The 23,694-nt window shown below is 39.5% G+C and overlaps 1 protein-coding gene across 7 annotated transcripts in view; it reads left to right on the top strand.

The window, feature by feature from the left end:
* Positions 1–20,630, top strand: part of LOC113131715 (equilibrative nucleoside transporter 1-like) — a 28,760-nt gene extending 8,130 nt beyond the window's left edge. For 2 of the 7 annotated variants that reach the window (XM_026309289.1, XM_026309290.2), the window contains exons 2-13: positions 10,392–10,482; positions 10,687–10,768; positions 11,608–11,783; positions 12,931–13,070; positions 13,769–13,903; positions 14,695–14,792; positions 14,986–15,067; positions 15,447–15,532; positions 16,405–16,513; positions 17,204–17,289; positions 18,426–18,625; positions 18,868–20,630. In XM_026309289.1, coding sequence (XP_026165074.1) covers positions 10,454–10,482; positions 10,687–10,768; positions 11,608–11,783; positions 12,931–13,070; positions 13,769–13,903; positions 14,695–14,792; positions 14,986–15,067; positions 15,447–15,532; positions 16,405–16,513; positions 17,204–17,289; positions 18,426–18,625; positions 18,868–18,979 — 1,335 coding nt within the window. In that variant the 5' untranslated portion in view covers positions 10,392–10,453 and the 3' untranslated portion in view covers positions 18,980–20,630. Of the gene's footprint in view, positions 1–3,660; positions 3,803–9,159; positions 9,292–9,788; positions 9,811–10,391; positions 10,520–10,686; positions 10,769–11,607; positions 11,784–12,930; positions 13,071–13,768; positions 13,904–14,694; positions 14,793–14,985; positions 15,068–15,446; positions 15,533–16,404; positions 16,514–17,203; positions 17,290–18,425; positions 18,626–18,867 lie in introns of those variants that run through there. The other 5 variants (XM_026309293.1, XM_026309288.2, XM_026309292.1 and 2 more) reach the window with 5 other exon arrangements.
* The last annotated feature ends 3,064 nt before the right edge of the window (positions 20,631–23,694 follow it).

Here is a 23,694-nt window from a genome sequence, read left to right as displayed (position 1 = left end):
AGTGTTCTAAATATTACTTGTGGGGAAAAAAACAGTGATGGTGGTGTTTTTTTTGGGGGGGGGGGGCTGTTAAATATCTAGTATGGGGTGGATCCAGCAAAGCTAAAGTTTCCTGTAGACCTCTTGTCATGGCAGCGTTGTTTGACTAAATAAGTAGAAAATGTCAAATACATTAGCATAATTACATGTTTCAAACCCTAAACTCAAAATTGTATGAATATAGCCTGGTTGTTTCTGACTGGGTTGAATTTTTTTGCAGTATTAGAAGTGGCAGCACTGACTTGGGTGTGGTGATCCAAGATAAACGGCAGCAATTGTGAAATGTTTTTTATCAATAAGTTTTATGATTGCCCTGAGGGAACGCAGAAAATGAAGTGAAAATATCTGAGACGCTGTTGGACGTCACTGACTGGATTGTGGCCAGATGTTAAACATAAACAAAGTTACTGCTGGAATATTTGGGATTTAAACTTTAACACCAACTTTCTTTAAACAGCTGGATTCAAATTTGTCATCAGAATAACACCGTTAGTACAGACGTTGAATTGAAGAACAACAAAACAGGAATGTGAAAATGAGAGCAATGCCTGCCCACGCAGTCCTCCTACTCATATGCAGAACAAAATCTGAACAGTGAACATTGTACATTTTCTATAATTAGAGATTGCATTCATTTGTTCTTGATGAAATGAAGCTAGAAAATAGTCAAGAAGCTAGAAAATAATGAGAATTGATAAGGATTTCTGCTACTAACTCTAGCCTAATACATCTAAACTACATATGGGATGTAAAATTATGTATAAATAAGGTTTATAAAATAAAGAGGTGAATGGAGTGAATTCACCAAATAAAAGTCAGAGAGTTGCATAAAAGAATGTGAGCAACAGTCGACCTTCAGTGCAGAATTTCAAGGATTAATAACAGTTTTAAACTTAATAACCGCTAAACTTAAAGAGGTGAGTCCCATAATGGAGTATCTCGAACACAGCTCTTGTCCTTAAATGTGCCACTGGATTTAGAGGAATTCATTGTCTGTGCAGTCGATTTGTTGATCGTTCATTGTGACAGGGTTTTAATACTAGTGTGTGACTCTGGCAGACCAGTCACACTGGGTTAATAGTTTGAGGGGGCTACAGAGGTAAAGATGGGGGATTTCACTCTCACTAACTCCCTAAAGGAGTTTTTTCATTTGCCTGTCTTTGTTACTTAAGTCCAAACTTTAATCCTCCTAAACAGAGCCAGGGCTCAAAATTCTTAACCCCAAATGGGATTTAGTTTATTTTTCTCTCTTTCCCCCTAACCATTTAGGGCTTGAAGAGACCATCCATTGGGATCCCTTTATCCAATGGATGGAAATTCTCAGTATGTGGTCAGAAAGCCACTTCCACCCATTCATGTCATGCCCCCGTCCTCTCCCTGAGTTTGCCTCTTATGCCACAGACTTCACAGGATTTTCTTGAATTAGACAAATACAATGTTTATTTGCTCATAAACTTGTGGCCTAAAAATGGCGTAAGAGGGAACTGTTTGAGACCAGGAGGAAGTGAAGAAGCTGATGACATATGGTTTTTGCCTGACAAGAGAAATGCCTGCAATTGTGACAAAAGGAGGCCCCTGAATGCTCTTCCTCCAGTCCAGGTCCACTGTGGTAATTTATGGTTTTACACTTAGGTTGGTTTAATTGCATGTTTTTGCTTTTGAGACTAACAGCAGCGCCACTGGCAGATGCATTGTCACACAGGTGCTTCACAGAAATCAGTTAGTGGTGAATACGTCAACCATGCAAGCTCCTGATAAGCTTCAGTTCAGACGGTTTTCACTGCTTTTGTTTTGCTCTTGATCATTGGCAGTCGTCCGCTGTCTTTACTGCACTGAGAAGAAACCATCCTCTCTCTCTTTTCTGTCTCTGTTTTACTGCTTCCTTCTGCTTTTTCTTATTTTCTTTCTCACTCTCTCTGCCTCATATGCATGGAAAAAAATGTCAAGGCTGTGTCCTGTTACATTGCAGAGCTGCTTACTGACTTTCTCATTTGGCCACACCAGCCACTCTGTGGGCCCAGAGAAACACAGTTACTAAATAGAGAGAGCAATAGTAGGAGGAGGTATTCAACCACAAGAAATAGACATTTAAATAGGCATGTATAAATAAGTGTAAGGCCAGCAGAGAGAAACTGTTGTCTCTGAGTCCTCTACAGCTCAACTCTAGACTAGTGTTTCTGTCCAAAACCACAGAGGGCTGTTTTTAGACAGAGTGGAGACGGGGTGTGGATAACTGTGTACCTAAGAAGATTTTATGAGTAAACAGTGAAGACTCATGCAAAATGCTCCATAAACAACGCCTCTCCATGGCGGTTCAGACCGGCACATGTGTTGTATAATGAAATTATACTGTGGCATTAGTTCTCTAACACACTTGAGAAAACAAGCTGCACTCTACAGGCAACAAAAGCCAGATTTCCAGCAGGACATTTTGCATCAGTTGCTTGAACATTTTGACACGAGGTAAGTCATTTGTTCCATGTTCCTCACACCACAAGAATTTGGTATCTATACCAGGAAAACCCTAGCTTTCTCAGTGTATCCTCAGTTACATGAATACAAACCCCCTCAGGTCACACTCTTTCTTCTCCTTACCAGTGTTGTTGTTACACAGTCTGCACTGACTGGACTGTTTTTTTTTATTTAGAAAAGCACCAGCACTGGCTCATTCAGTCAGTACTATTCAATCTATAATATAGACCCTACACCCTATATATCATTTTTAAATGTCCTATATTAACATCAGACTTCATGTGAAAAAAGAAAACACCCTAGTTATGTTTCTCTAGTGAGTGTTTGTAGTTGTGGTTTTGGAACCTGTGCTCTGCTGTTTTCACTTCTCTACCCTTGCAGTTCAACTTCATGCATTTAATTGATTTCAGCACGCCTCCTTTCTCCCAGAATGTCAGCACAAATGGTAGCAAAAGCAGTCAGCGAATGTTTCTTAAGTAACAAACTGATTGTAGTCATAACCTTCTGTGAACAAAATTATTGTCCTACTCAAGGCAAATATTTGTGTCTAAATAACCTTGGGCTGTATTTAGGTATGAACAAAGATATCCCTTCATGTGCAAATACACAGATTACTGTTAACTTAAATTATCTGGAAACCCTTGGGATTTATGGTCTTGCAGTAGTCAGAAAAACTAAATATTTTAATCTAGTCTTTCATCAAAATGCTATCACATTCCCCCACCTCTTTTAGTGACAAGCTGCTGATGGTTTCAAGGAAGATTGGAAATTCTCAGTCCTGAGAAAAGGTTTTACAATTACCAGTGCGATGTAGGTGAATAATCAAAACCCATACTATATACAGGATTGGAAGAAGTATTCATTTATTTTACTTTAGTAAGCATAACAATTAGACAGTCTAGAATAGTCTGTTACACTGCATTCAAATATCTATATAAGAAAAAAGTTCTCATTATGCACAGTGGTCACTTTATATTCATTTCTGTTATATGATGGAATTATAATAATCACTAGGTTGTGATTTCTACCTGTCGTATGTTATTAGATCTAAATGTATAATAATAAACCCAATTAATTTGAATCAATACAGTGGACTAAAAAGTAGAATACCTGCTTAAGAAGATGTTTGTGTGTGTGTGTTTCTGGCAGGTTGATAAATGAGGAGAGTCAACCCGCATTTTAAGTTGAAATGATGTGGGATGTGCCTTTTTTACGATTGCTCATGAAGGCAGCACAGTGTCCCACACACAGTCTCTGACTAGACTGACAGAGGACACAGACACATGATAAGGTAGGACCCTTAAAACTCTTTAACGAACCAAATGTGACCCTCACCCACTCGAGGGTCGTTATTTCGGGAGAATAGCGGGTGTTGGAGTCAAACCGACTTTTCATTAAAGTCGGAGTTGGTCCTAAAACACGATTAACGGTTAATGTTAGCTATTTGATTTAGATGCGTTTCTGTCTCTGTTCGGGTGCCGGGTTTGTTTGTTTTTAGGGGCTCCTTTTTGGATTTTATCTCTTTCTCACACAACAATGAAGACCCTAGTTCTGTTTATTATTACGTTTATTATTATTTTCCTCTGGCAGCATGCTCCCTTTGTTGACTAACTTAGAACTGACGGATTAAATTTAGCGCCAACTCCAAGCGTGGTCCGTCCAGCCGGGCACAGTTGGTGACTAACTACTTAGCTTTAGCTAACTTAGTTACCACTCACGTTAACGTTAGTTCGCTGTCTAGTTGGTCCGTTTAACGCTGTGGCCGGAATATGTGCCTCATGTGTACATTTAGAGACGGTTTATAAACCGTTACTGTCACCTACAAACAGATACCTTCAGTGTAGTGGTCACTTTTAACCTGTTTGTAAACTGTCTGCCCCCTGAAAAGATAATAGTATCATTTAGTTAGCTAACGATAACTATTATGCGAATTGTTTTTAAGGTTAACTAACTGATCAATCGTTTGCTCTTATCAATGACAGAAAGTGGTGAAACAGGCTTGTTACAGTTTCCAAAATATAGAGCTGATGTCTTCAGATGCTGAGGGTTTGTCTGTTCTAACCTGCACAGCTCTAAAATGTTGTGTTTATGTTGATTATAAATAGGGGACAGCAGCAAAAACTCACTCTGGACAAGCAGAAACTGGGGAGAATTTGGTGACTGACTGTTTCCACTCCAATATCCTCTAATTGTCAGCTAACCTGTTCAATAAGAGACTTGCTACTGATTGAAATAGTTGAAATTGTACTAAAGTAAGACTGACTGTGACTGTAAGTTTGTGATGGGAATCAGTCAAATGAAACTCTTTACAGCTGGTTGTAGTTTGAATGAAACGTTTTTTAGAACAACCTCTGAAGCCTTAATGCACCGGGGTTATAAATCATGGGGCACATGGCTTTTACTGCCAGCCGGAAAAACACGTGTGTGAGTGTCAGTCTTACAAATGAGATCTCACTGAGCACGCGGTTAGTTATTGAATCATAAGTCGCACAGGAAAAAAAGAAAGAATAAATTCAAAGCTTCATCAGCTTAAGTGAAAGCTTAAGAGAAAGTGTGATATCCACAGCATTGGACTGTTAGTGTGACTAAATAGTGGTGAATGTCAGATCTATGTTTTATGTAGGTCACTGACTGAAATTAGTTACTTTAAATGTGCCAGTGGTACACGATGGTGAGTTTGGTTACCTCATGGTACAGATTTGGTGTATGATGTTTTAATGAGTTTTGGGCATAGTTCAGTAGTATTTTTATAAAATGTGTTAGGGGATTACGTGAGGTCCTCTAAGTGACGATGGGTGTCTCGGATTGAATGAGTGTTTCTTGGCTTGGCACCATGTTACACGTGTCCGTGCTATTTGCAACCGTGCTGACCCTAAGGGAAGGAGAAGAGCACACCATAATGGTGGCTTTGTTTTTCGACCAGACAGCTGATGGGACAGCAGTATCGACTCACCACTGGGTGCACGAGCATCTACTTTAGAGGAGTAGGAGTTAAGTTTTCCTACATGCAGTGTGCAATGCCCAAAGCAAGAAATAAACTATTCCCTAAATAATTTATTAGCTTTTTTAGAAACAGGTTAAACAGACTAGTCAAAAGGCATACACAAAACATGGCTCATTCAGTCTCGCCCATTTAAAAGCATTACCATGGGCTGTAGCCTGCCAGTGATGAAAAGAGTTTCTGCTGCCAGCTTACCAGTCAGTCATTTATTCACTTAACTTGAATCATCTAAAAGGACAGGCAGCTGGAGATGGGCTTTGTTCCTGCCCTTTTTTGAATGGTGGGAAATGATTTAGATTGTAAAGGGATGGGTCATGGTAAAGACAATAGATTTGGACACCTTCTGTGCCCCCTTCCTCTTTGGGATTTGTTTTTCTTTGTTTCCCCCCAGGCTTTACCTCACATCAGTCTCCTGTCTCTCTCTCTCTGTTTCCTGTTCTTTTTTGTATTACATCACAGTCTGGGAGGGGGGTGAGGGCATAGTGTAAATTACAGACATAATTACTACCCCTTAATGCTTTCTAAGGACATAGAAGGTATTAGAAAATGAATTAAAATGTTTTTGTGTATTTGAGTATTTCTTTTTGGTCTGTATCTCTTTGTCTATTAGAGGAACTTATTGGATTGGTTGGATTGGTTTGACCCTGAATACCCAAATGCTTCTTTGTCCTTGTGGATGTGATGAGGTGAATATGTTTTTGGCCACCTGTCAGGGTCCTTTTGTTCAACCTGACAGGTCAACTTGATACATGAAATGAGATTTGGTTCACATTGAGAAGTTTTATAAATTGCTTTATTTAGCTTTTTTTTTTCTTTTCTGTTAATAGGTTTTTGATTGACCAGCCTGTAACTGAGAAAAAAGCCCTGTGTTGGCAAGCTAATGGCGAGATCAGCTTCCCACCACACTACAGAGTGTGTATGTGGTGGAAAGTTGTGAAAATCTTAGGCTGCATTGCACTTACTGCCAGGGCGAGTGTCTGCAAATACTACTAATCGTCAGATTGACAATACATGGCCTACTTCCATTCACAAGTAAGCCCTGTTGGCAACAAAATGAAATCAGTTGTCACCATCTATCCTGCAGAGGCAACTACAGAGCACAGTGACTGGAACTTGAGCTTGCAGATTTAACTTGATGTGCTGCTGTTAATTGAAATTACAAATTGGATTTTAATCCAGGCTATAATTTGGACTGTGTGCTACCCCAATTTGGAATTTGTCAGTCCATCTAGTTAATGAACTGTGAATCCTGCCCTGCACATCGCAACACAACAATGCTTCTAAAAATAATTATGTCAGGAAGCTGACAGTAAAGCCAATAAGTTCAAACTCCAAAATATATTAAACTTTATATTAAATGGTTAAGGAAAAAAAACCTGCAGAATTTGCAACCATATTAGTGGGACCCGGTGCATTTGTTTCAGACCATGGTCACAAGTACAAGTACATGACCACAGTATCAGACTGGTACCTGATACTGGTATTATGTGGTGATTGTAGTGATTAGTTTAACTTGGAGCAGTTTGATGAAGTGCCTCCCCAGTATCTCAGGAATATTTCTGCTCTCTGAGGGTAACTGGTGATCTCTATCTCTATAGAAAGAAAAGTATCTCAGAGTCACAGTACATTGTTATCATTGCATTGACCAGTTACTCAGTAGCTAGACAAATCTATGTTTTATTAACTGTCAAAGCAATTTCCTCTTTCTCATTATTCAGAAACAAAGACCAGACATTTTGAGACTTGGTGGTTTCTCAGGCTTTTTTCAGTAATGTAACCTTTTATGACTAAGTGATGGTCACCCACAAGTCTGTTTCAATCTGTTTGTCTGTCCTGAAATGTTCAGGGAAGCTGAGGGCTATGTAGGTAAGGCTGTCCTTAAAAAAGAGCAGAATAAACTGTGTAGGAAAGGGTATCAGCTTAATAAAAGTCAATGTACTACAACTGTTTCCAGATAGAGCTACTGAGCAAGCTTTGTGTGTACCTATGTGCCTGTATGCGTTGGTCATTCTAGGAATCATGTGAAATTGGAACCAGACACACATTAACAGCAAATGAGTCAGCACTGGATGTTTTTAGTTGCGCGTGCATAGCCTTTTCAAATGTTGTGACGCCCATGCTTTGCTTGGACAGCATGTCTGATGGCAGGATAGAGTTGATATGGGCTAATTTTGATCCAAGTATCATTTAATAAACCCACTACATAATGTAATTTCTTTCCATGTGAGGAAATAATTGTTTGTGTCTTTTGTTGTTTACACATTCATATATACGTTTATTTATTAAAGTTTTGAGCTCTCTTCATTTGAATCCAAGAGATTCACTCATAACAAGCACAATCGCTCTTTGCATACATGCGGTAAATTTATAGATTAAAAAACTGTGTGTCTTACTGGGTTCCTGGCAGAACATACTGGGCAGAGAAAATGCTGTGACTTTGATAGTGTTTACATTCCATATGAAGGGGGGAAAGCGGTCATTCCTCCTTCCCTTCATCATATGATCAGCATCAAACTATTCTGTGCGTCAGCTTGAGAATAAAGACAACCCTGTTAGAGAGGTATGTCAGTGAGACAAGAAAATTGTAATCTTGACATTTTCTATCAAGATTTACTCCTGTGTTCAAGATGACTCCTGTGCACTACAGTCTGTCACTGATGTCATAACAGTGGGTCTGGGCCAGGCTGCAGACAGACCTGATGCCTCCCAAACACATGATTTTACCAGCAATGAGCTTAACTAGGGGAAGCATAGTAAAAAGTCTCAGACCCTGCTGCTGCATGTTGCACTTCAACAGGCCTTTTGTTTGTGAGTCTGATCCAAATTTTAATTTGAACACTGTCCTGATGAAATGGTAAGCAGATCAGTCTGAACTGCTTGTTTGTGAATGTTTCTTTTATCTTAACATTAGAGGAGGAAACAATAACTTACTGGGACTCCTGTGAAATCTCTTTTCATTGAGCTGCTTATTGTTGGAGTTGAAGGTTGCTTGAAATCCAACCAGTTAAAGTGCTAGACTGATGCCAAATTGGAGTTTTGCACTAAGACTGTACAGACTACTAAGTGCCCATGTGGGTGTGTATGTGTGGTGGGAACAGCAGAAAATTCATGCCTGCTGGGTCATTTTGTTGACATGAGAAAGGGCTGAATAGAGGAATATGGGACATGGTCTAAGCTGGTATGGTTTAAAGTTCAGCTCATAGTAGTGTCTATAATACCACTGGTTATGGTTATGGTACTTTGCCATAACAACCAGACGGAGAGAGAAAAAGAAGAAAGGGGTGTAAAATACTAATTTCCTACTGTGTTTATCAAAAATCTACTTTGAGGTTTAGGTCTGGTTATGCTAGAAAAGTAGTAGTGTGGCCTCCCTACAATAGAGCAGTCTGTGTATTTACTGAGCTGTCTGATGTCTGACTTTCCGATTGTTTAAAACCTTTATCAGCCTATTATAATAGGCTGCTGATCCATCATTGCATTTCATACAGAGCTGCTTGATTGAAGTGCTCATAGTTCATGTAGGCCTGTTTACTGAGACAAGCTAAACTTAATCTTGTGTTTTAGTTTTTGCTGTGTTTTTTTTTTTTAAAGAGGAATTGTTTTGAAGAAAAGTTATTTTGTTTGGAGAAGGTGTTTCACAGCTGTCTGCACACGTCCTTCATCAGACGCAGGTGGAAAGATGCTACAAAAGGGGGGAGACAAAGCATAAATACTGTTGGAGAAGTAGAGAGGAGAGCAAAATAAATCCAAGGGACGGGAATTGCACTTTAAAAGGCCAGGTGAGCAATGGACATGAAAAAATGTGATACTAAGGAGAGAGAGTGTATGAAATGAAGTGAGAAATTAGTAGACAGCAGGAACCAAAAAAGCAAATGGATGGAGAAATTAGGAAGACCGGGGTTTATAGAAATGGGATCAGACAGTCAGAAGAACAGATGGGAAGATTTTCTAATTCACGATGAAGTCCTCATTAGACATCTTGTTAAAGAAGCATCTTCTCTATTTACCATTTACTTCCTGAAATTAAAGAAATTTGATGTTTCCAGACTTTGTCACGCAGACTTGGAATGTAAGACTGTAGTAAGGGTTGTCCGGAGGTCAACAGAGCATTTGAGCTAAAAGGAAGAGAGAGGGATTGATCTGGAGATGCAAAGAAGGGCAAGTCTAATGAACAGCTGACAGTGGGGTGTCAACCTACTAAACCTCTGTATGGTATAAAATGAAGCATTCAGAGCTCAGAGAGCTTTTGCATTCGTTATCCATCTGACCAGCAGAAAGAGGAGTAAACGTTGCTGCAAGTAAGACCGGTATTCTCTAGAGGTTAATGAGATGGTGAATTGTCCTAATTCTTGTTTCATTTCATTTACTTTATACTTTTTGTTTGTTTTTTTCAAACATTGTAAGAGACATGCTGTGCAAGTTGATGCATGTGTTTCTAACCCATTTCAAGTTTGCTTGGAGTTTCACAACTTTGTGCAACAGTGTGACAACATTTTTTTGAATTATGTTTTAACCACTTTTTGGTGGCCTGGTTTGTCATATTTCTTAGCAATGACCAAGACATGCTCACAGGAAAAAAAAATAGGAAACTGAGTTGTTTTCTGTTTACGTATTGTATTATTTGAGGTTTTCTACCACTGCTGCTGGCAAGCAACTACTAAACTTGGAGCTGATTTAGAACAAAATCTTACTGTATTAACTGATTTGGTCAGCCCATTAGTAAATTGGTGGGTTGCTCCACTGATTAACAGGCTTATTAAAATATCTAAATATAGAAAGGAGAGATGGATGGCTTTTGATGATAAAAATGGCATTACCAAAACACTCAAAGTGTTTTGAGAAGTGTTGCAAACATATATTTGTTATCTTTGCACTGCAGACCTGGTGCCACCCTGATCTAACCCTGACTGAACACGTGTCTCCACTTCACTAACAAGAGCCATGACGGCCATCAATGCCCCCCAGGACAAGTAAGAGAAATTCTTATTAAAAGAACAGTTTCTTCTAGTAAGTGCATATTGCTGTCACGCTGTTTTCATTTTCTGCCTCATTGTCTGCAGAAGGAGATTTGGATAAGATCCACTTAATAAATTGTTCTGAATTGTTAAATTTGTTAAAGTTAAGTGACTGTATCGATATACTTTCACGTGAATGTCATTCTATCCCTCTCACAGATACAAAGCAGTATGGATCATTTTCTTCATCCTGGGTTTGGGAACCCTCTTACCATGGAATTTCTTCATGACAGCAACAATGGTAAGTTTAGGAATATTTTAGGACAATTATATTCTTCTGAATACAAGACTTTTTACAGGCAAATGCAATGAAAGAAGATGGGCAGAAGTGAAAGGAAGAGTATTGATGGGGGCCATGTGGTTAGTGACTAGTTAATTAAAAATGTTGGTTTCCACTTAGAGGGATGTTTCCTAATTTACAGTAAACAAAGATTGCTTATATTTTCTCCTGAAAGCACCTGGTTTCACTCAGGATGGTTGACCTGATTCCTGCCAGGTGGATTTCGCCAGAAATTCCTTAAGCTTTAAGGGGTTTTAGTTTTCCTGGGGGGGTTCACTTGGACCCACCCTTATGGGGAATTTCTGTTATAGCTCGAATAGCTGATAGCATTTATTTGTTTTGATAAAGGAAACTTGAAAAGCTACTTAAATAAATATAGTTATACCATTGCTGTGTAAGTACAATACAAATACAGCGGTCTACGTGTTTGAAGCTTGGAAAGGTCTCACATTTACATTAGTAAACTGAACACTGTCATTGTGTTTTGTATCCTTCTTTTATTTCATCCAAGCAATCTCGCATCTTTTTCTTTTTAAGTCTTCCTTGCTAAAAACTAATGCAATCAAATGTAAGCACAATGAAGCCTATATCCCACTTCATTAAGGCTCAGGCGTCACTGAAACTATTATGGCTCTTGAACTTTTATTATCATGCAACATTGTAGAGAAATGTTGGAGTTGGGAAGTTATATGCCCCTTATGTGTCTGTAAATGATATTAATTTGACACAAACTTGTGACTCCATATTTATTAAATCATTGCTAAGCTGATAATGTACATTACTCCATCTCTTCTCTCCAGTACTTCACTAGTAGGCTGAACGACACATCCACTCATGTCTCCGTGAATTCGACGGGTAATGTGGCGAGTGGGGATACCCGTAATGTGCTGCAGTCAAAGTTTAACAACGTGATGACGCTCTGTGCCATGGTGCCTCTGCTCATCTTCACCTGTCTTAACTCCTTTCTACACCAGAGGTATCCACCCTGCTTCATGTTGACAAACTGACACGCGCGCGCGCACACACACACACACACACACACACACACACACACACACACACACGCACACGCACACGCACACGCACACAAAATTTATGTAATTTGAGGTGAGCAAGAATTGTGCAATTGGAGATGACAGATATAGCAGTTTTCAAAGTAAGATCACTAGCCTCTTTGGATGGGTCATTGTCCTTTTGAGACACACAGTTGAAAATGTCTGATGTAAAACATGAACTTTAGTTTATTTCATAAAGCAGGAATTTTAGTAACGCAAGACATTATATTAAAAGGGCAAACTGTTTTCAGGCAAATTATACACATTTACATTCCTGTTCTCACTGCCTACTCTCCTTCTTGTTAATACCCCTTGGTCACCCCATGCCACTATAGGTCGCACTATATGATCCTGTTATGCGTATGTATGTCTGTATGCCTTCAGCATGTTTGCTTTAATTAGAGTTGGCTTGAGAGAGATCTGGGGTGGACCTGGACCATGTCTGACTGCACAAACACACAGAGGAATGCTATTTATGTATTTTACTTCCCCCATCTTCTTCTTTACCTCTGCCTGCTTCTCTTGCAAACATTCTGTTCCTTTTCTTGTTCTGTTTCTCAATGTCATATTGTACACTACACCCTATATTTATTTCTGTTGACCTTTTTTTGTGTATTTTCTTATCTTAATTTCTTTGGAAAGGGTTTTCTTCCTATTTTATGATGAACAAAGAACTTCACTGCAAAGTTACCTAATTTACTCAATTTCCACTTTCTTGCAGGTTCTGTTTAGCAGTAATACTGATTCTTGCATGTTTCAACAATAAATCATGTCTTCCTCTGACAATCTTCTTCTCTTCTCCCTGTCCTGTCAGATTTAAAAACACATACTCTTTTTCTCCAGTTGCCATATGTCTTCATTTGAGTATGTCTATTATATAGTGAATATAAGTAATTGGATAATTGTTTACACAGCGTTTAGTTTTTGAAATTCATTTGTGGCATGTCCTAAAATTGTTATGGCTGATGTTTTAGACTAGTGGGTAGTGTTGGTTCTGTAGAAACTGAGATGATGTTTAGTCATTGATTTTTAAATTGAGTTTCTCTGTTTTAACTCTGTCTCTCTCAGGATTCCCCAGAAGGTGAGGATCTCTGGCAGCCTGACGGTCATCCTGTTGGTTTTCATGCTGACAGCAGTGTTTGTGAAGGTGCACATGGCTCCGCTGTCTTTCTTCACCCTCACAATGATCAAAATTGTCTGCATCAACTGTGAGTTTCTAAATGAAAGTAATAATTACATGATCCTTCAGTGCTTGCTACAGAAATAATCTCTCAACCCTCATGAAGATAGCATTTTCTTTATCTCTCTTCCACTTTGCAAATGCATATTTCTATGTGTTTGCTTCCTCTAATGTCATCTAATTGCCAGTCATCTGCATCCACTGCATATATGGACTCACACTGATTCCGCTTACCTCACTGACATTTTGAACAGTCTATAATCTCCCAGTATTTTTTTTTAATACAGTGACTCACTGAGCAGCAGGGATGAGCTCATTCCGTGCTTAAACATTTTGTGTTAGTCTTGACCCTCAGATTGTCATGATGAACAACCCATCATGTCATAGTTGAAATATTCCTCCAAGTGGAGACATCTGAAAAAATCTGTATTTAATTAAGTTCCAGTTTGTTGTATAACCTGTTGCAATGCATTACTATGTTGCAAGTTTGCATGAAAAGGCCTTATTGGCTACAGTTTTTTGTAAAATGAGATAAAGAAAATAGTTATTCTATAAAAGTTAATTCATAGAAATAATCTTTTCAGAAAGATAGTTTTCTATTAGGATCTTGCCCACTCTTTGACCGAAGCTAATCTTTTATTGGCCTTTCTGTTGCTGGGACAATGTGTTTATTTTTCCGGCACATTACAGTAATTCTTACACCATTGTCTTGTTTTCTCTGTCCAGCGTTCGGGGCGATTCTTCAGGGCAGTCTGTTCGGGCTGGCAGGGATGCTGCCTGCCTCTTACACCACTCCCATTATGAGTGGACAGGGGTTGGCCGGCACCTTTGCTGCTTTCTCCATGATTTGCGCACTGGCCAGTATGTGTTGCACTCAAAACACTTGTATATCTTGCTGTTATTAATAATAGCATTTGCCGGATGCTCTTAAAAGTGCAGTATTAAAACCTTGGAATTTCCCTTGGGCACAGTTTCCTGGCAGATTTGCTTTTCTCTGTGAGAATGTGATGTGAATGTTTTCTCTTGAAGGAATGACTCAAACCTCCTTATGCAGCTGAGCTGTTATGAGTTAGAATGGATCTAACTCTAGGTTGTTATCGGTCTGTCATCAAAAATAAACCTTGTTTGCTGTTTGCTTGGCTTTTCAGCTATAACAGGTTGCATCAGATTGGACACATCTCTGTCTATGTGACTGTGCTAATGTTAGCTGTGATGAGGGTGAATTATAAGAAATATTATTTTACTTATTATTAATTATTACTTTATGCATTTTTTATAGATTATTAGAATTAGCATCATGTTGTAATATTGCAGATCTACATACAATAATAATCACAAAGATGGCTCTTGTGATGTTGACATTTGTGTTAGTTCTTCAGTCTTAAATACAAATAGAAATGATTAGTTAATTCATAGTAACTCATTTATCAAGGTCAAATATTGTCAAATGAATTAATTATGAAAATAGGCTTTAACATCAGGGTAGTATAATTATATGATCCAACTACTGGAGTTTAGTTTAATTTGAAAAGAGGAAAACTGACTGGAAAAACTTCACATTTGTCTGAGCTGTGGCCCACAAGAGTAACTGTGGTGTAAAAGCAGTATTTTTGATGATCTTACACACTAATAATTGTGTCTTTTGTCTGCAGGTGGATCAGCCTTGACAGACAGTGCTTTTGGTTACTTCATCACAGCCTGTGTAGTTATTCTCCTGGCAATAGTGGCCTATGTCCTTCTGCCCAGGATGGTAAGAACCTTATTCTCTGAACTAACCACTGTTAGTTAGATAGGTTCTGTGTTAAGTTTGACATTTTTATTTGTCAAATTCACTCCAAACTCTTCAGTTTGAGGTGACAGAAAACACATTTGCCAGTGAAAATATTGCATCTCAGGAAACATGTGGTCCTCTGTGAATTCTCACTTGCTCTCTTTGCCAACAGGAGTTTTTCCAGTATTATATGGAGAGTAATGGAAACAGAACCTCTGCTGATGAGGAGAACAAAATGGAGCTACTAAAAAAAGGTACGTACAGTATGCTTACAGGTCTTACAGGTTTTAACAGTAATAAATAAAGGTCATTATAGTATGGTATACTTGATTGTTGTAACTGGGGATAAAATATGGCACAATTCACACTCAGTTATCTGGTTCAAGTTGAACTGGTCTAAAATCCCTGATTGTCAGGTTTCTGGAGAGTTGAATCTTTACTTCCAGAAACTTGTCATCCTATTAGGATGACAGCAATCATTGCTTTGTTACTGTGTATTCTTAGTTTCTCTCTTACAAATGCATGATTGTTTTCTTTCTTACCCACTGACCAGGGTGAGTCTTGTTCATTTCAAGCATATAAGAGTGTAATAGGAACCTATGTTATACACAGTGCTCTTTGTTTGTTTCCCAGAAGGTTCAGCAGAGAAGAGACCAGTGGTAGATCTGCTGGAGGATGAGGCCAGACCCAGTGTGTCTGTGGTAAACATCTTCAAACAGGTGAAAGCATGACGTTTTTACATTGTTACATAACAAAATAAATGCTAAGTAAGTCAGAATTGGTGGTATTAGAAATCCTGACAGATTTTAATAAACCAACAATCCTCATAGTCTCTCTTTTAATTAAAAATAATATATCTATGTAATGAAGCAGATGGAGTAGAGGTGAAGAAGGTGGAAGATTTTAAGTACCTAGGGTCAACAGTCCAGAGCAACGGAAAGTGTGGAAAAGAAGTGAAGAGACGTGTGCAAGCAGGTTGGAATGGGTGGAGGAAAGTGTCAGGTGTGATGTATGACAAAAGAGTGTCAGCAAGAATGAAAGGAAAGGTGGACAAGACAGTGGTGAGACCAGCAACGCTGTCTGGTTTAGAGACAGTGGCTCTGAGAAAAAGACAGGAGGCAGAGCTGGAGGTAGAAGAGCTGAAGATGTTGAGGTTCTCTCTGGGAGTGACAAGGATGGATAGGATCAGGAATGAGGACATCAGAGGGACAGCTCATGTTAGAGGTTTTTGAGAAAAAGCCAGGGAAGCCAGATTGAGATGGTTTGGACATGTTCAGAGGAGGGACAGTGAATACATTGGTAAAAGGATGCTGAGGTTAGAGCTGCCAGGAAGGAGGCTTCGAGGAAGACCAAAGAGGAGGTTCTTGGATGTAGTGAAGGAGGACATGAGGATAGTTGGTGTGGGTGAGGAGGATACAGAGGATAGGGTTAAATGGAGGCAGATGATTCGCTGTGGCGACCCCTGAAGGGAGCAGCCCAAAGGAAAAGAAGAAGACACTAACCAGTATATCAGATGTACAGTTTGCCATTCCATCACTAGTAGAGATGACATAACCTTGACACTGATGGTCATCTTGTGTTGTCTAATCAGATCTGGGTAATGGCTCTATCAGTGTGCTTCATCTTTACCGTCACCATTGGAATATTCCCAGCTGTGACTGCAGATGTGAAGACTGGAATAGAAGATGGAAGCCAGTGGAGTGAGTCTGTTTCTTCTACTTTCCAAAGCTACACTGCCACAATATCTATTGGGCCAGTTCATTCCAGGGGAATGACTGGCAGGTTTTTGTTCTTTTTTTTTAATTCATTTGTTCGCAAACTGTTTAAGGAATAAACCTTCTCAAGATGATGACTGGGGATATTTTTAAGTCCTAACTTCAGCCAATGAGGCAATGCTTCTATATTGTCTTTGAAAAGTGAAAACTAGGTTCAACAGGCAATAATGAGTATGTGTGCTGCTCATTTTACCTGTCCATGAATATACCATGACAACAACCTGTAAAAATAGTAAAATTATTTTCAAGCCTCAAACACATACCGTACCTGCTTAACGGAGGATTTCCCACTTGCTAAACTAGTCCCTTCTCAGTTGAATTGCACTGTAGCTCTGAAGAAGCTTTGACATGGAAGACAGAAGCTGTTGTCAGTTCCTCAGGATGTTTTGATACTTCTGGAGCCTTGACTTTGGGTCACATCTGGAATCTGCTGTAATTGCTGTGAATCCAAGTGGAAAACATCTGCTGTCCCCACAAAGGAGAAAGCTGTAAACTCTTAAGCTCCAATGTTTGAAGCCCACAGAGATTGTTCATTTATGTTTTCTTTCATGCAGAGAGAGCTGCAGTCTTCCTGGGGTTGTTAAAAACAGCTTGTTTCTTTTGTTTCCATTTCAGGCACTTACTTCATCCCTGTGTCATGTTTTCTCCTCTTCAATTTGATGGACTGGGCAGGCAGGAGTCTGACAGCTGTGTGTATGTGGGTCAGTAACACCACCACAACACAAATCTGACCATCTCACAAACAGTTTGGAAGCAGTATCACCATTTAAAAAATTTAAAATATTCCATTTAAAAAGCCTAGCTCAAAGTTAGCTAATGGGCTCCTTAATCAGGCTTCATGAAACAAGATGTGTCTGAGCGTCTTTGAAGTGAAGGTGGGCTTAATTATTTCCCCTGCAGGCTCAGTGCTTCTCCTGCTGCAAGTGACAGCATCTGGTAAACATCTGGAGAGTCCAGTCCAGTGACATCACTCCTGTTTATAAACACTTTTCTGCATAGAATTTAAATTCACTACAACAAAATATTTAGTGTGATCTGATGTTAAGACTAACAAAAGTCATTGGCTGCCAAAAATGATGGTTTACACAGGAGTAAATCACCAGTAGTGAAATAAAGGCGTCATGTTTTGTGGTTGAGATCAGAAGTTTGTTTTGGAGAAAAACTTGTGTGGATGAATGATGGCAGCTTCAAGGTTACTAATCTGATCTGTGCTAGCTTCTTTCCTGGCACAGCACAGATTCAGCTCTCTGAAAATGTCAAGAAATTAAGTCAAATTTCCTGAAATCCAGAGGAAATAATGTAACTGAATTATTTAATGTTGTACAAACTGAGTCCAGCTACTTAGCGCAGTCTGACCTGAACTGGAATGTAGCCTAGTCGTGTTAGTGCAGATCAATCAGCTGCTTCCAGACCATGTGAATTAATTTAGAAGAAGAAGTACTTTATTAATCCCCAAGGGGAAATTCAATTGTTACAGCAGTTATTCTAATTTAAAGTTATTAAATTTAATATTATTTAAATTATATTAATTAATAGTAATTAACTTGTACCATTTACCATCATTAGACAACATTGATCTCCAGAGAAACGTTAACATTGTAGAAAAAAACACAGTGTTCATTTGTGATTATTTCTTTTTAGCATGAGTATATCCAAAGGTAGATGCACCTGCAGCTGAATACAGCACCCAGTTGAAGTTGAAAGACTGTATTGCATTTAGGGTTGCAAATAACATTAGTTTCTTTTGTTATTGCTTTGTATATAACATTTTAGAGAAAAGGGAAAAATATTTAATTTAGCATCACATATATGGACCTGTTTCCTTCTCTTGCTGCAGCCGAATAAAGACAGTGTTTGGCTTCCTGTCCTGGTGGGCCTTCGGGTTGTCTTCATCCCCCTCTTCATGCTGTGTAATGTACAGCCTCGTCACTACATTCCTGTGCTGTTTTACCATGACGCTTGGTACATCGTCTTCATGATCTTCTTCTCCTTCTCCAACGGATACCTGGCCAGTCTCTGCATGTGCTTCGGGCCCAAGTAAGGACTACAAGCACAGTGTGTGCAAACACAGATAAATATGTACACTAAGACAGACTAGTCATTAGTTTTAACTTTTAACTATACTGTCGACCTCATCATCCAACTAATGATTAGTGAATACACATTTTCCCCATCATGTTGAACAATTCCTTTAAGAGGTGCTATATTTATACCACAGCACTGTTGACGGTGAACCACTCATTCCTAATGGACTGTCCTCTTCTGTTGTTTTTCTCCAGGAAGGTGCAGCAGCATGAGGCAGAGACAGCAGGGGCCATCATGGCCTTTTTCCTGTCCCTTGGCCTGGCGCTGGGTGCTGCAGTCTCATTTCTTTTCCGGGCCATTATCTAAACTCTCCAGCAGAACCTTCATTAGCTGTAGAGTAGAAAACCCCACCTTCCAACAACTGTCCCCACCGTGAACCTTAATGGGAGAACCTTTCAGTAGCTGAACTCGATAAATGAATGGAGGCAGCACAGCAGACCAGAAGACTTGTAAGTGTACAGTAGAGACGTTTCTCATCCAGTACATCATGGCAACAACATAAGCTGAACTATGTTACTCACTATATAATGACCTCCAAACACCTGCAGCACTGTGTGTCAATCTCTGTGTGCTGCTTCTGGTTCCCTGGGATATTTTCTAATTGATGTAGTTGATCATATGAATTGAAGAGTGGAAAGTGCAACTTAATAAGCAAATCAACCAAAAAGATAAGAAAAAAAAATCTGATGTAGTGGACTGGTCATCCAGAAGACAGCAGAAATTCTCTGAAGCATGTTTTAAATTTTCCAAGATACAAAACAGATCTTGAAGCTAGGTTGTATTAAAGAAGATATGCAGTATTCTAGAGCCTCAATTCATAAAACTTTTTTTTTTTTTTTTTGCACAAAATTCTTTAAAATTCTTTAAAATCATTTGAAGTTATAATGATGTTTGAAAAGTTTTAATACATTTTTATTTTTGTGCCTGAGGCACCTCCATGCAGGTTTTGGCAAGTCTACCTTAAATTTAACATTTCGGTTTATGAACTGTGACCTTTTTTGATATTTGCACATGAACCATGAGTGTTACTTTACTCTGGGCTGTTGCAGTTTTTAACTCATTAAAAGCCCAATAGACAACATGGGGAAAATAATGAACTTTGAAGGGAGCTCATGACCTATCAAACAAATGATGTGCAGCTTTTAAACTGCTTTGTTCCCTCGTTCTGCTTTTATTGTCACTTTGGGTCAGTTGTGTTTGAAAGTTTTGTCTCAAAAACTCAGTTAATTCTGTAGGGAACGTAAGGACAAACTAAATCCTAAAGAGCAAGTATTTTTCAGTAATCTGGATTGCTAACTGTGTAGAAACATTCCCGTTGATATGCATGTTTGAGATGAGGTTTTCCTAGTTTGGGTCTATTTGTTTTATCTGAAAACATCCTTTTTTTTAAATCTCAGTGGGACTTGATTTACCAAATGGAAAAAGGTCATATTTTCTGTGTAGATTTTCAGCCATACAGTTTCTACCATTACTGTTTCTTCCTTCCACACAAGATTGTACCATAATATATTTTGACCACAGCAAAAAGCTGTTCTTGCCATTAAATGTGCCAATGTGAGTGAGATTAGTAGACTTTAGTATCCCCTTAGTTTCTTGAATCTTTGCCACTTCTCATAAAGTATGTTCTCATGGAATATTAATTTTATACCCAGTAGTTTTTAGTTGTATGTTTTTATAAACTATTTTAGCTTTGTTTTTATTAATAAGATGGGGGATAAAAGACCATCTGTTTTTTTTGGTTTCTTTGCATTTTTGTGGTCTTTTATTTTTTTTCTAAGTTTGCTTTGTACTAGTCATAATACCAGCTGTATACATCCTTGTAGTTTGTTGAAAAGTGCCTGCTCTTCAATATTTTGTATTTTGGTTGGTATGGTAGTCTAGCACTGACCGTTATAACTTAACTTGTGTTATAGCTTGAAATTGGTTTATTAGTGAATAAAAAATATATTTTTAAGAATCTGGCTCCTCCTGTTGGTCATTTTTGGTAACACACTGCTCATGTACTAATGTATAATCAGCATTTTACAGTTGCAGCTCATTTTTAACATACAGGGCTGCAACTAATTTCTATTTTAATTGTGGATTGATCTGCTTAATATTTTATTGATCAGGCAACTAATTTGTAAAACCTTGAAGAAAAATCCAACAGTACTGAATGTTACATCACTTACACAACTAGACACATTCCAGTGTTTTGTTTTCCAAGTAGTTTTGTGAAAATTTTTAAAACAGCTGCAGAGGCTGCAGGTGGCTGCAGGTGAGTCTGTGGCCTCCGGAGAGCAGAACTCCAGGTTCAGACCAGTGACTGAGGTCACTCACTGCATCAGTGGTGTGGATACAAAGGAATCACCCCTAACCTATAGCACTGACATGGCTTCCACACGTCTGTGTAGATTCTCATTCAGGTGAAGTTATCAAGAAGCTCACTCAGGGCACCACTTAGAGGAAGTTCAATATTTATCCTCCAAGTTGGTTTCACTCCACCCCCAGCCTAATTAGGGTCATGGACTATGTAAGTGGGCGGAGAGTTGTTAGACCCACCCTCCTGAGTTGGTTTCACTTCACACTCCACCTGAACCAGGGGTGTCAAACTTACGGCCCGCGGGCCACATCGGGCCCGCAAACGGGTTTAATCCGGCCCGCGAGATGATTTGAAGTTTAAATTAGCTGCAATTGTTCAATGAAGGAAACTGCTGTTCTAAATGTGTCCACTGGGTGTCGCAATAGCAATTATATTAAGCAGGCAAACTGTTTATACCGGGGCTGAGCAAGTAAGCCTATACCTGTCAGCTGGCCCGGGGGTAGCTGCCTTGTCGGTCCGATCCGGCCCACTTGGGAATAGATTTTACTCCATATGGCCCCTGACCTAAAATGAGTTTGACACCCCTGACCTGAACAATGGAAGTGAGCACAGTTGTGGGGCATTAGCATCTAATGGTTTACTCTTATGATCCCTCTGATCCACAAGTTGGATTTGAAGTGTGTCCTCCCTGAAGGATATGTGAAGAGTTCCTTCCTGGGAACAGATGAAAGGGCAGCCTGATTATGAAGGTATGTCTGAGTCCCCGACCCCTGTTAAGGGAGGGATTTTTTTACTCCTCTGGCTTGTCCTGCAATTTATTTAGCGAAGTGACTTAGATGTGCATATTTACACTAAGTAACGTTTATGTTCACGCTAAACTCTTAACTCCGAGTGTAACACAAGTGAACATGCCACCCTAAAGAAAGAGCTACAGGTAATAAAGTCTGCAGCTGAAACAAAGTTTGGAATAAGTGTCGGCATCAATGACTGTAGAAAGGGTAGACATGGCAAACCAGCTTCCGGGTTTGAAGCCATATAGGAAGTAGCCGCTGGCTACAAAAAAGCCCTGGCTCCCATTGACTTCCAATCAAAAATCAGCATCAATTACTAAGTCACTATTGTTGCCAGGCCGCCACTTTATCCGTAGAATGAATTGTACATAACAGATATTGATATTTATCCTCAGGCTGAGCCTTATAGCTAAGGTCAGATCAGATTGTAGTGGTCGTAGCTTTAGCCGCTCTCCCGGGGGCGTGTACGTTCAACAAGCTCGCTGCTGATTGGCTCAGTGGTCGCATGCTAACGGTCTCTGACGCTGCCTTGTTTTCCATATATGGTACTTCTGACCATAGACATATAAAATACGTATTGTATTTGTATATAGTTAAATACTTACATCAATACATCAATAAATGTACATCTGTAGTTGATATGTCTATGCTTCTGGCTCCGAAAAGGGAAGGAAAAAGGAAGTTCAGGAGTGTGTTAAGAGGAAACGGTTAGCTAAGGAGAAGTGGGACACTGAGAGGACAGAAGAGAACAGACAGGAGTACAGGGAGATGCAGCGTAAGGTGAAGGTAGAGGTGGCAAAGGCCAAACAAAGTGTGTATGAGGATTTGTATGATAGGTTGGACACTAAGGAGGAAGAGGTGGATTTGTACAAGTTGGCGAGGCAGAGAGACAGAGATGGGAAGGATGTGCAGCAGGTTAGGGTGATTAAGGACAGGGATGGAAATGAGTTGACAGGTGTCACGTGTGATGGAAAGATGGAAGGAATACTTTGAAGAGTTGATGAATGAGGAAAATGTTAGAGAGCACAGAGTAGAAGAGGTGACTGTTGTGGAGCAGGAAGTAGCAAAGATCAGTAAGGATGAAGTGAGGAAGGTGTTGAAAGAGGATGAAGTGTGGAAAGGCAGTTGGTCCTGACGACATACCTGTGGAGGTATGGAAGTGTTTAGGAGAGGTGGCAGTAGAGTTTTTGACTGGGCTACTTAACAAGATCTTGGAGAGTGAGAGGATGCCAGAGGAATGGAGGAGAAGTGTACTGGTGCCCATCTTTAAGAACAAGGGAGACGTGCAGACGTGGAAACTACAGAGGAATAAAGCTGGTGAGTCACACAATGAAGTTATGGAAAAGAGTAGTGGAGGCTAGGCTGAGGTCAGAAGTGAGCATTTGTGAGCAGCAGTATGGTTTTACGCCAAGAAAGAGAACCACAGATGCAATATTTGCTTTGAGAATGCTGATGGAGAAGTACAGAGAAGGCCAGAAGGAGCTGCATTGTGTCTTTGTAGATTTGGGAAAAGTGTATGACAGTGCCGAGAGAGGAGCTGTGGTTTTGTATGAGGAAGTCTGGAGTGGCAGAAAAGTATGTTCGAGTGGTGCAGGACATGTATGAGAGCTGTAAGACAGTGGTGAGGTGTGCTGTAGGGGTGACAGAGGAGTTCAAGGTGGAGGTGGGACTGCACCAAGGATCGGCTTTGAGCCCCTTCTTGTTTGCTCTGGTGATGGACAGAATATATGTCAATACGTATAAATGTGTATGTATGTATTTTATATGTCCACGGTCCATCATAGTTGCCAAGTTCGCTTATTTTTTTTCTGGAAAGTCGCTTACAAATTTCAGTAGTCACGGATTGCGTTTTTTGGGCTTATTTCTAAAGTATAGTTTTTTATTTGTGGCCTTGCCAGGTTTACGTTTCCCTCCCCGCTCCCAGAAGA

Source organism: Mastacembelus armatus, chromosome 15, assembly GCF_900324485.2.
Source record: "Mastacembelus armatus chromosome 15, fMasArm1.2, whole genome shotgun sequence".
NCBI lineage: Eukaryota > Metazoa > Chordata > Actinopteri > Synbranchiformes > Mastacembelidae > Mastacembelus > Mastacembelus armatus.
Note: the sequence above shows the minus strand (reverse complement) of the source record. Positions and strands in the feature narration are given on the sequence as shown.